Source organism: Sus scrofa, chromosome 9 (genome assembly GCF_054392235.1).
Source record: "Sus scrofa isolate SSC_HxYL_T2T_F1_AM1 chromosome 9, Sscrofa_HxYL_maternal_Yorkshire_Landrace_v2.0, whole genome shotgun sequence".
Classification (NCBI taxonomy): domain Eukaryota; kingdom Metazoa; phylum Chordata; class Mammalia; order Artiodactyla; family Suidae; genus Sus; species Sus scrofa.
Genome location: NC_139391.1, coordinates 95,447,177 through 95,459,791, shown reverse-complemented (window position 1 = coordinate 95,459,791; position 12,615 = coordinate 95,447,177). Strand labels below are relative to the sequence as shown.

General features: G+C 48.6%; 1 protein-coding gene across 6 annotated transcripts in view; it reads left to right on the top strand.

Annotated features, from left to right (window-relative positions):
• CDCA7L (cell division cycle associated 7 like) overlaps positions 1-12,615 on the top strand; it is a 39,812-nt gene that overhangs the window by 25,184 nt on the left and 2,013 nt on the right. The window contains exons 3-9 of one of the 6 annotated variants that reach the window (XM_084978461.1): positions 3,385-3,519; positions 7,146-7,523; positions 8,995-9,066; positions 9,184-9,351; positions 10,225-10,350; positions 11,308-11,457; positions 12,477-12,613. In XM_084978461.1, the coding sequence (XP_084834587.1) occupies positions 3,385-3,519; positions 7,146-7,523; positions 8,995-9,066; positions 9,184-9,351; positions 10,225-10,350; positions 11,308-11,457; positions 12,477-12,613 (1,166 nt within the window). Of the gene's footprint in view, positions 1-3,381; positions 3,520-7,145; positions 7,524-8,994; positions 9,067-9,180; positions 9,352-10,224; positions 10,351-11,307; positions 11,458-12,476; positions 12,614-12,615 lie in introns of all 6 variants that reach the window. The other 5 variants (XM_005656682.4, XM_013989572.3, XM_003482681.5 and 2 more) reach the window with 5 other exon arrangements.

Sequence of the window (12,615 nt, the reverse complement as noted above, 5' to 3'; positions counted from 1 at the left end):
ACTCTGGTCGCCATCCTCCCTTACTCAGGGATGGCCAGTCCCTCCCTTCGAGGCTGGTCAGGCCGGGAGCGGAGCCTGTTGGAAGTGCTGTGAGTGGCATTCTGAGCAGTGCAGGATGTGAGGCAAGTGCCAACCTGAGCCTGGTGTGCAGGAGGCAGTAAGAAACAAAGCTGCTGCTCCTGCTGCTAAGAAAACGGCCACTGCTGCTGCAGTCAAGCCTGTTCACAGTCCACCCTGCTCCCCATTCTGATCCCAGTGTTTCTTAGCCACCCATGGCCATATGCTTTTCATGCAGAGTGAGTTGAATTCACGTTCCTCCCTGGGAGGGTACAGGTGCTGTTATTATTCCTGTTGTACAGGTGAGGAAACTGAAGTGTAGGGAGAAGTGACTTGTCCAAAGCCCCACATCTGAGAAGTAGGCCAACTGGGGTGACCCCAGTCCAGGAGCCCATTCCTCAGCCTTGTGTCTTCCATGGCTGGAAACAGGAAACTGCCTGTTGTTCCGCAGAAAACCAGAAACTCCATCCATCCATCCATCCCTTCTGCCTACACTGTTCCACCCCCCACGACCCCGTGTGCACTGGTCCTCGCTCTTCATCCTGTTTGTGTGCTCTCTCAGCATTTTCTTGGTCTCTACCCCAGTTGAGATCCAGTTCAAATGCTGCTGCTTTCATGAAGTCTTAGTGGATATTCTTCCTGCATCCCATGCTACTTGCATCTCCCTTCAAAGCTGCTCCTCGCCATGGCGACCTGTGAACCCGACCACTTCCTTACTAAATGACAAACTCTGTGGTGGAAGGGACCTCATGTGGAATGATGCTCTCCAGCTTCCCTGGCCCAGACTTACTTGGGTTATCCCTTTCCTCTTGGTTCACGCATCCAGCACCTGTGAATACCCAGGGGTGGCAATGAGGTGGGATGCTTGTCTGACTGGTCCAGCCACCTTTGCAGTCTGTCCCATGAGCTTCAAAATTAGAAAAGTCACCACTCTGGCAGCAACTTTTGTGACCTGTTACTTGCTTATGTTCTGGGTCACGGTCGGTGTAGATTACCAAGGTCCGTAACATGTTTGTTTGTTTTGTCTTTTTAGGGCCCCTCCTGTGGCACATGGAGGTTCCCAGGCTAGGGGCTGAATCAGAGCTGTAGCCGCCAGCTGACGCCACAGCCATAGCAACGCCAGATCTGCCGTGTCTGCAGCCTATCTCACAGCTCACAGCAACGCTAGGTCCTTAACCCACTGAGCGAGGCCAGGGATCGAACCCGTGTCCTCACCGATACTAGTCAGGTTTGTTAACTGCTGAGCCATCACGGGTACTCCCCATAACATCTTTTAAAGAATAACAGCCAGATACTGAAGAGCAAATTGCCGTGCAGGGGTTGTAACCAAGAATGTAAGAAGCTCTGTGGAGTGGAAGTTTGCTTTGCACAGACCTCCTTTAAAGACACTTCCTTCCATCCTGTGAAATAAGGTGAATGAGGTCACAGGCCTTGGCTTAGGACTGCGGCCGAGTTGTTTTTCTCCATCAGAAGCAGCCACCGAACATGCCGATCTTTCCCAGGCTGACTGCCGCCCTGGGAGAGCGGCTCAAAGACAGAAAGAGCCGGAGGACTGGCAGGTCAGAACTTGCTGCTCCAGGCAGGGACTCTGGGTAGACGATGACAAAACGTGAACAGAGACCCCCCTGCCCTGCTTCCGCCTGCGGGGACCGGCTCGGGGCTCTCGAGGCAGACATTTCCTGCCCTCGGAGGTGGTGGGTTTCCTTGGGAGCCAGTGGGGCACCATTCTTCCTTCATAATAACCCCGGACCTGCTGCCTCCCGCCCCGACCCCACACACCCCTGGTCCATTTTAACCAGAGAGAGAAGCTGCGTGAATTGCACGCAGCATGTGCAGTGGTGGCGACGTTGGGCTCCCTGGAACACGATTTGAATTTCACTTTAAAGAAACTTCCCTTTTTGTATGTGAATTTCTTTTCTTTCTTCTTCTTCTTCTTTTTTTAAAAGCAGCTGCACCACAGCTATCAACAAAGGAACAAAGTAATTTAGCTCAGAGCACACTCACTCCAATTACCCATAATAATTCATAGGAAACATTTTTAAGCTTAAAAAAACGTTGGATACCGGCATTTCTTTCTCTATCCCCCTGGAAGTTTTTCCACTCGTCTGTTATATCTATTTTTCTCCAGAGATTATCTGAGCTCAAAGAAGTCTATAATTAAAGTCAGAGAGAGGCAGGAGGGGAGACAGAGATTCTCCAGCCGAATGTGGTGTGATAAGGGTCACTGCTATATTGGGTGTGGGAGGGAGAGGCGTCAGAGGCAGCTGGGGACATGGACTCCAGGCCTGGCTGCCAGCTTGGAGGAGGCTGGTTTGTGAGTCTCCTTTCACTCCTGCAATTCTTGTTTTTCCCTCTCCTTTCTTTCAAGCACGCCATTTATTTGTGTGAGTTCAAAAGAAAGAAAAAGTCATTATTGGACCGTGTTTTTTTTGAGTCAGCCATAGAACCCCTTTCCTTGGGTTTACTTGCTCCCTGCCGGTGGTGCCTCCTGCGGGAGAGAGACTCTGGGGTGGGAGCGTTGGGGCCTTTCCATCAGGCCCCCGTGGCCGTGGGTCCTGGAGCAGCTGTCTCCGCTCGGCTGTGAGGGTGTGTGGAAGGCCCCAGTCCTTTTCTGCAGGGAAGCTTGCTGTCTGTGAAGGAGGCTTGCTCAGCCTGGAGGAGCCACTGTAGACAGCAGTTAGAAAGGTAAGCGAGGAGTTCCTGCTGTGGCCCATCAGGTTAAGGATCTGGCATTGTCTCTGAGGCAGCTTCAAGCCTGGCCTGGCAACTTCATTTAAAAAAAAAGAAGGAAAGCCAAGCCAGCCTTTGGTAGGCGAGGGGAGAGCCAGGTTTTCTCCTCACATCTTCTATCTTCTCCCGTGCGTTCTTGGTTCTTGGTGAAAGCCCTCATGCCTGCTGGCCTGCCCTGGCCAGAGAAGCTGAAGCTGAATTCCATCAGCACATGCCAGTCACATAAGCTGATAGAGGCAGGGGCTACTCCGATTTGTTGAAATCGTTCAGTTTGTGTTTGTACATTTCCATTTGTACATGGCAAATATGTACATAAGTAGGTGTGTTTCATTGTGGTAAAATAGACACAGTGTAAAATTTACCATTTTAATAATTTTTAAGTGCACCTAAGTCCCCAGTTTCCTGCCTGCAAGACACCAAGTGTCGTTAAGTACCATCCCGGTGCCAAGCTGCCTTCACCATTATCTGCTTGAGAAGGTTTTCATCATCTTGGACAGAAACTCTGTGCCCATGAAACAATCACTCCCCACTGCTCCCAGTCCCTTCTGACTTCCATTCTTCTGTCTTTCTGACATATTTGTATTTTTAATTTAGCAGGAGGTGCGTTTCCATTCCAAATACTTCACGGAAGAACTAAGAAGAATTTTTATAGAGGACACTGACTCAGAGACGGAAGATTTTGAAGGATTTACGCAGAGTGACCTGAATGTTAATAGTTCCCCAGAAGTAATGGTAATCATTAGCCACATGAGGCAGTGTGGGTTGCAGTATTTTTAGTCCTGTTTCCGAATTGTATTGTTCCTTGCAAGGAGTCACTTCACAACTGAAACGATAACTTCTTTCTTAAGGAGCGGCCCAAGAAATGGCAAAAAAAAGACAAAAAAAAAAAAAAAAAAAGTGAATCCCTGGTCCATCAGTCTATCATTCTTATAGAGGAAATCCCCAGGTGCCTTTGGAGTTTGGAGGGATGTGTCCTAGGCGTCCCTTACTGTCCTTTTTGTGTGTGTGTGTGTCTTTTTAGGGCTGTATCTGAGACATTTGGAGGTTCCCAGGCTAGGGGTCAAATTGAAGCTGTAGTCACCGGCCTATGCCAGAGCCACAGCAACGCGGGATCCGAGCCGCGTCTGCAACCTAACAGCTCATGGCAGTGCCAGATCCTTAACCCCCTGAGCGAGGCCAGGGATCGAACCCACAACCTCATGGTTCCTAGTCGGATTCATTTCTGCTGAGCCATGACGGGAACTCCCTTTACTGTCCTTATCAAATAAAATTTTTTGAGACTCTTTTTGAGCCTCTTTTACCCAAAAAGAGGAGGGTCTCTGTGGGAGCCACAGGTTCCTGAAAGTCATTTCTTGTTGTGTGCGAAGTAACGTTCTTAGGTTTGGAGTTAATTGGGCAGAACTTTAGCTGTGGCACCAACCTAGAGTGTTCTCTGTGCTGACGTGCTTTTTAATGATAACGGTGACCTGGGCCTGCTGGCTTCCTGAGGGAAATCTGCCCTCAGCACTTCGCCATCAGAGACCTGTTGGCTGATCTCTTCCTTTTATTCTATATATTTAGGCCGGTTTACTGCTGACCAGTATTTGAATTTCAGGCTCACTTTGAAGAGCCTTTGGATCTTTTTCGGCATCAGAGTGTTTTCTTTTTTCTTTTTTTTTTTTTTGTCTTTTTGCCTTTTCCAGGGCCATTTCCCACGGCATATGGAGGTTCCCAGGCTAGGGGTCGAATTGAAGCTGTAGTCTCCAGCATACACCAGAGCCACAGCAACGTGGGATCTGAGCCACGTCTGCAACCTACACCACAGCTCATGGCAATGCCGGATCCTTAACCCACTGAGCAAGGCGAGGGATTGAACCCGCAACCTCATGGTTCCTAGTCAGATTCGTTAACCCCTGCACCACGACGGGAACTCCCAGGGTGTTTTCTACTAGCTGAAAAATAGCATTCATTTGTCTTAAAACATCAGTACACCGTCTTCCTCCTGAGTAACAAGGTGAGGGATAAAGAGGTTAAGCCTTGTCAGGCTCAGAAGAGCCCAAGGAACCATTTCCGGTGTGGAACTTATATAGATTAAATAAGCTGTAACCAGTAGGGTTGCTTTGTCCTTCACCTTTTTCTGGGATGACTTAGGGCCTGAAAGCCCTAATGGTAGGCTGCCTTGCTTGATAGTGATTTTCTTCTATGAATAGCAGCACGGAGCTGTGCCAACCTGTAGGCTCCAGTGCAGCCCCCTCTCCCCCTTGGCTTTCTCTCCCAAGCTATTTGCATGGCAGTTCATGTGTTCTGGCCAGCACGTCTCCGGTTTCTTGCCAGCAAGCCACTGAGATCCTTCCAACCCCTAATGGGTATCATCTACTCTTAGTGACTTACGTATCTTCTGTTTTTTAGCTACATAATGTTGGGATATTCAAAGAATCTATTTCTAGCATGGGAAAGTTAACGACTCCAGAAGTCTTTTTTTCCTCTCAGAATATGATGAATTCATTACATATAGTGAATTGTGACACTTGATACTGACTCTCATAGACCTCATAGCTCAGGGCAGGTCCACCCACATACTGTGTTTTAAAATTCAGTGAGAGAGGAAGCCTTGTTGCCTCCCCACCCAACCTCCTGCCCACCCAGGTGAGACTTTTTTTTTTTTTTTTGGTCTTTTTAGGGCCGTACCTAACCTCCAGGGACATATGGAGGCTCCCAGGCTAGGGGTCCACTTGGAGCTACAGCTGCCAGCCCACACCACAGCCACAGCAGTGCTGGATCTGAGCCGTGTCTGTGACCTCCACCACAGCTCATGGCAATGCCGGATCCTTAACCCACTGAGCGAGGCCAGGGATCAAACCTATGTCCTCATGGATACTAGTTGGGTTCATTAACCGCCAAGCCACAACAGGAACTCCGAGACCACCTTTTTGATGCTGGGATGTGACTCTACCTTGGTGTCATGTGATTTTGCCAGATGGGAAACGCCTACGGCCATGGTGCTGGTCCCCGTGTTCTTCCCCTTAGGTCTGGGTCTCCGCTGGTGTTTCCAGTATGCTCTTTCCTGACTTCAGCCCTTTGTAGTAAGCTACTCCACGTGGTTGGTAGAGGCAGGCTGGATGACAATTATGATAAATGAATAAAGCTAGTCAGGGGAGCTACTTCCTTCAAAGTCTCCAACATCATCTTCTGAAGTAGATTCCTCTGCAGCTCCCCATTTGGAATTCCAGTGCTCCGGACCTGGAAAGTTGAGGATATTCAAATAGATAAATCAGAACGGTAGTCCGTCTTCTTTCTCTGCCTGGCTTGGTGTGGACGGACACATACACCAAGGTTTGGAAGTTACCTGCCGCTTTTCCCTCCCTCTGCCTTAAATGTTTAACTTGAGTCCAACTGAAATTTCGGAGGTGGTCACCGAGGACGAAGCACAATCACTTAAGTCAGTCCCAGGCCCCTCCTCATGCCGTTCTCGGCTGGCCTCACAGCAGGAGTTCCCGATGGAGGTTCCCAGGCTGACCTTACCAGCCTGTGATTAAGGATGATGGCCTTGCTCTTGACACTTAAACCCATCTCTGCTGTGGGTTTAAAGGCTAAGAGTCCTTTGCATCTGAGATATCACCCATTATCCCCTGGGCCATTGCCCTCTGTTCTTACTGTGTTCTTCTCACACGTAAGACTAAGTTTGGTTTTAATGCTGGAGACCTGCACCGAGTGGAGATTGAAAATTTGGGCGGAGAATTCATGAGCTGTCGGCAACAGGTGCCTGCAACCACCCGCAGAGCTGCCTGCCTGATTTTAGCCCCTGGCTCTTACAGAAAAGGGAGGGGGGCTGTCCTTGAATGAGGACCCAGCATGTCCTGGGGATGGCGTACCCCCACTGAGCCTGATGGCAGGTCATCTGCCTGCTCCCTGGTCTCTTCACTGAACTGAGGTCATTCCTGTTACTCTTGTTCATGAGTCCTGTTCCTGCTCTTGAGGGCCAAATTGTATTTTATCTGGGCACTGAGCACTCCATTTTTACCTGAAGATACGTCTTAGGTCGTGAACAGTCCCATATATCTTGGCTCTCAGATGTGCCAGCTTGGTTGGTCCATTGTGGAGGAGCCCCACCGTGTCAGCGTTTTGCATCTAGCCTGGTGCTCTCATGGGAACACCGTCTGCTCATGGGTGTGGCTGGGCCAGAATACAGAGTAGCCTGCCCTTTGATTTTGTCCATCCACTGACTGAGTGTTAATTGAAGAGTTCAGGAGGCAATACTAACAGGAAGGCTACGTTTTTAACTGTTTACTCTTTCCCTAAAATAACGTCAGAGTGGTTCTAAGGTTATGTCTTTCTGAAGGTCCATTATAGGCAGTGTCTTTGTTCTTTCATTTCCTTAGCTCGTGGAGTCAGATCTGAGTGATGACGGTGAAGCATCTTTTGTGAGTGAGGAAGAGGAAGATGATGAAGAAGCAAAGGCTACGTCTAGAAGAAGCAGGCCTAGAAGAAGCAGCATTGGTCTTCGAGTAGCCTTGCAATTCCCCACCAAGAAACTGGCCAAAAAAGCCGATAAGAACACCTCCTCTGAGCCGTTGTTTTCTGGCTCACGCTTACAGGACAATAAAAGAGCAATTCTTGGAAGGAAGACAAGCTGCAAACAGAGGAAGGAAAGGGAAGATTCTGCCTCTGAGTCTGAGGATGACTCCAGGGATGAGGGCCAGGACTGCTCGGATGCTCTGCTGAAAAGGACCATGAACATCAAGGAGAACAAAGCCATGGTAAGGCCGCTGAGCTCTGCTGGGGCTCCCAGGGCTGTGCCCCCATAGCTGCTGCTGCTTTGGCTTTTATCAGGAAGTGTGCTCTGGGTATTGTGGGTTCTCTCTCTTTGTTCTGGACCCCATGCACTCATCACCTGATTAGCTCTGGTTTGGAAACAGAGATTCCCAGGACCATGTTTAGCCTCCTCCATGGTGCCCTGGATTAATGCCATTACTCTTAATCAAGTTAAGTTGCACTTATGCAGTGGTATTTTACAGAGATGAGAGGGCCTGTTCCCAGCAGCAAGAAGCAAAGTGTAAGTGGGGATGTTGCGAAGCCCACTTAGGAGTTACGTTGTGCATGTCAGGCAGATGCACACGACTTCACTCCAGATGCTGTAGTTTCAAGACATCAGCAGAAGGAATGAAAGAAGTCTCATATTAAAATGAACCAAGCAGTTCTGAATCCATTTAAAATGTTTTCATGAGAATAATTAATGGACCAAGGTAAAATCTTTATGTGTATTTGGTTTTTCTGTATGTAGCCAATAACTCTTGTTTGCTTTCTGGTTTTTTATGTAGAATCAGAAAACATAATTCTATCACTCATATTCACATTTAGTATTTTGGTATATTTTTTCTTTGAAATACTGTGTATGCAGTCTCATTACATGTCTACTAAGTCATGTAAGAAAATATAAAACCTACTTTTGGGTGAAATTTATCCAAAGACATATTTATGCTTAGCTAAGGGGAGTTTTTAGCACTGTATCTGTCTTCATCTTTAAAATAAGAACTATGTTCTTCATGATTTTTTAGTGATACCCATAAAACTAAAAGAAATCCTAATTACCTTTTTTTTTTTTTTTTTTGGCTGCACCTGCAGCATGTGGAAGTTCCCGGGCCGGGGATCACACGTGTGCTACAGACGTGACAATGCCGAGTCCTCAACTACTAGGCACCAGGGAATTCCCTAATGACATTGTTTGATGGGCATAGTCATGCCTGTTACTTGGGTGTCTGTAAATGTTGATTTGGAAATATTTTCATGGGTAAGAAATTAACCAACTTAAAGGATCAGGGTTTTGGCGCTCTAAGTTATTGTCAGAATGATTTAGTTCAGCCTTTTCTGTTTTGACGTGATGCCACTTGATGCAGGTATCCAAAATGATTTGGTGCAGGGTCTCACTGCTCATCAGTGGCCCAGTCATGATTCCAACCTCATGCTCTAGGCCTTGGACCTTCTGGGACAGTTTGCATCATGTCCTGTCCTTACATATAAGGGACGGGCATAGAATTTATTCCTCTGATGATATCAGCATCTTACCTGTGGAGCTTAAAAGCTCTACATGTGAGGTTAAACGGGTAACAACGGTTGGGATCTTATGTGAATGACTTTCATGGCTGCAAAGTGGCAGGCTTGGGATAAGGTGTGGGATGGAGTGGACTTGGCAATGTTTACGCGAGATCCTTTCTTCCTTCCGAACTTCAGCTTGCGCAGTTATTGGCGGAATTGAACTCCATGCCAGATTTCTTCCCGGTCCGAACCCCGACCTCGGCTTCTGTAAGTGGAACTCCTTATCGTAACTGATTCCAATCCTGACGCACAGGCTAGGTTCCCAGGCGGCTGTCGTGGCAGCAAGCAGCCCGTTGCGCGTGTCTGTGCTCTCGCTTGCAGAAGAAGAAGACCTCGAGGCGGGCCTTCTCGGAGGGACAGATCACGCGGCGCACCAACCCGGCCCGGAGCGCACGGCCTCCCGACAAGTTTGCTCTGGAGAACTTCACCGTCTCGGCCACCAAGTTCGCCGAGGAGTTTTACAGTTTCAGGAGGAGGAAGACGATGAGCGGGGTATTTTCTGACCATAATAAACCAGTGCTTCTTGGTCTGAGCCAGAGCTCCTCAGATGGGAGTGTTCAGCCCGGTCACCCCAGGGCTTGTCCAAAGCGCTGAGGTGCCGACTCGGTAGGTCTGCAGTGAGGTCAGCAGCAGCCGACAGGCTGCCTAGCAGCCAAGATCCTGGCACCGCCCGTGCTGCCGGGGCCATGCTTGAGAAGAACCCAGAGTCTGAGCCTGCTCTTGGGTGAGGCTGTAGGCCACAGAGAGGGTCTTTTCTTTCAGCTGAGCTGCTGCTCAGTGGTCAGGACCCCAGCTTCCTCTCCGGTGGAGACTTAGAAAGGCCTGATAACGGCTCCGGGTGGCTTCGTGGTTCTGCTTGTGGAAAGCACAGTCTTTCTCCTTTGTGTCTTAGTAGATCTACTTAGGGAAAGTAGATCTCACTAAGAATTTGCATAATCATAACTTATCGGGAGTCCCAGGCACTGGACTTGTACAATGAAATCCTTCCTTGTTTTAAACTGTCTTAGGAATGGGGAGCTGCAAGTGCTTTCAGTCCAGAGCAAGAAACTTTGGCCCCTTCCCATTTGTGGTTCTGGCTCTTCGGTGTGGGTCACTTCCCTGACCTTAGAGAGTTTCCAGCAGGTGACATTTAATGTCCTGTGTCACCTTGCTGGAAAGAAAGCTTCGCACTTGGACAATGAAATCCTTCATTGTTTTAAACTCAGTGTTGACTGACTGAATAAAGGATTTCAAGGAAATAGAAGAGGGACATAATGAACATGAATGCTGCTAGAGCTCTGAGGAGTTTAAAATGTTTATGCATTTTTCTTTTTTTTAACCACTCAAACTATCTCATGCCAAGTTCTGCTCTGGCTCTTTCTGCAGGGGAAATGCCAGGGATATAGACGACGTCACCGTGTATCTTCTTTTCGGCCAGTGGAGGATATCACCGAAGAGGACTTAGAAAATGTGGCCATAACCGTTCGAGATAAAATCTATGATAAAGTTCTGGTAAAGTAGATCTCACCAATAATTTGCATGATTGTAACTCTTAGCGGGAGTCCAAGGCACTGGACCTGGACAATGAAATCCTTCATTGTTTTAGACTGTATCTGAGTTTACACCCTTGTGCCGACTCCCAGGGGCTTGAAGGTGGGCTCTTGATATGGAGGGTCAGCTATAACTGGGCAAGGATGGACGGCAGAGGTGTAGTTTCTTATAAAAGCACATTTATAATTGTTATTATCTTAATCATACAGTTTGTATGTTTTAAACATTGAAAAAAAATCATGTGCTTCTTGTATAACCAGTAGGAAAAACTAAAGCTTGATAGAGTATCTTTGGTTGGTAGGAAATGGGTTACATTTTTTTTTTTTTTTTACCAAATTTCATTTATTTATTTTTGGCCATGGTGAGCAGTGGCTTGGTGTGGGATCTCAGTACCCAAGCCTGGTATTGAACCCAGGCCATGGTGATGAGTCCTATCCACTAGACCCCTGGGGAATTCCTACACTTTAAAAATAATGGTGATGTAGAGGCTGACTTTGTATAGTTTTGCATCATTTTTAGATAATGGGACTGTGTCTTAACGTAGTATTAAAAGGCTTTCAGTTTAGTTGTCCACATTTTAAAACTGGGAGATTTTATACTGGACATAACCGGATTGGTAGGATCTGGGCTGCAGCCACGTGACGCCACCCGGGGCTCAAGGCCACTCAGTCATGCCCTGGGGGCTCCAGCCTCTCCCATCATTTTATCTCTTCTGGGCTCCACGCTCCATTTCATCTGGCCCCAGACCTAAAAGTGCTTACAGACTACCAGAAGGTGCTAGCGTTTGAGGCAGAGAAACAGCACTGTTCGGGTCTAGGGGAGAGGCAGTGCAGTTTCGTGCACTTGAGAACGTCCATGTGGGCTCATGGGCATCCCCTGTGAATGCCACGTTGACCCACTCACCGCCGCCTCCCTCAGGGAAACACCTGCCATCAGTGTCGCCAGAAGACCATCGACACCAAGACGGTGTGTCGGAACCAGAGCTGCGGCGGGGTGCGAGGGCAGTTTTGCGGGCCGTGCCTGCGGAATCGCTACGGGGAGGACGTGAGATCAGCGCTACTAGACCCCGTGAGAACAGTGTTCATTCGTCCTGGGTTGTGTTGGTGAAGGGAAGCGGGCTGACAATGGCTCCTGGGGCCCTTTCCTGGGGATGGGGGACTGCAGAGCTCTGGTTTCTATAGACCCCTCACCACCCTCCTCTTATCCTGCCTCTTAAGACTCTGGCAGAAATGAAAAACAGGGTTTCCTTCTAGAAAGAGAGCAAGCTGACCAACAGGCAGGAGAAGAGAGTGTGTGTGGTTTTCCAGAGTCGAGCCAGGCTTTCTTAGAGTTGTGGTTTGGTGGTGTGTCTTTCCTCCAGCAGCTATTTACCTTGGATTTGCCTGGGCCAGGCCAAGCAGGGGGCGGTATTGTGTGGTATAGGGTGCTTTCTGTGTGCCCCTGCACTGCTGGATGGTTTCAAGTCTGTTAGCACAGATTATTTCATTTCAGTTATTAATTCATTTAACCTCATGAAGTGGGTATATAATCTCCCAACGCCTTGGTTCCCTCTGTAAAATGAGACATAATATGATGGTTGGTATGTATGCCTTTGAACCTGGGCAGTCTGGTTCCAGAGTGCTCTTAACCAGTGCACACTGCAAGACTTCTTCTTGCAGCAGTCGTGGGGTAAATATACCGTTCCCAGTTTGCAGCAGCATTCCACTGTCCCTCAGCTTGAGTGACCTGAGAAACCCTCTACTCTGAAAAGCAGGGCCGACTTCCTGGGTGTGTGACCTGTGAGGTCTGAGGTCGTAAGGGGCCCGGCCCTTGCTCTGAGACCTGAAATTCTCCCCAAGTTTTGAACCGATGTCTACTAATTATGTACCTGGTCATGTTTAAAACCAATCTGTTTCAGTGTTTCTGCCAGAATGATTTGGGTGATCGGCCTTTCGGGAACATGCGAGAGGAAAGGAGACAGGAATACACATCCCGGGGGTGGGGTGGGGAGAATCACCCAGAGATTGGAGCCAGGCTTGGTCAGAGCCTCGTCTTGAGGGAGCCATCGATGACGGGCGTGGGCGTTTGTGCTGCCGTTGCTCTCCTAGGATTGGATCTGTCCTCCCTGCCGAGGCATCTGCAACTGCAGTTACTGTCGGAGGCGTGACGGCCGCTGTGCCACAGGCATCCTCATTCATCTGGCCAAGTTTTACGGTTATAATAACGTTAAGGAGTATCTGGAGAGGT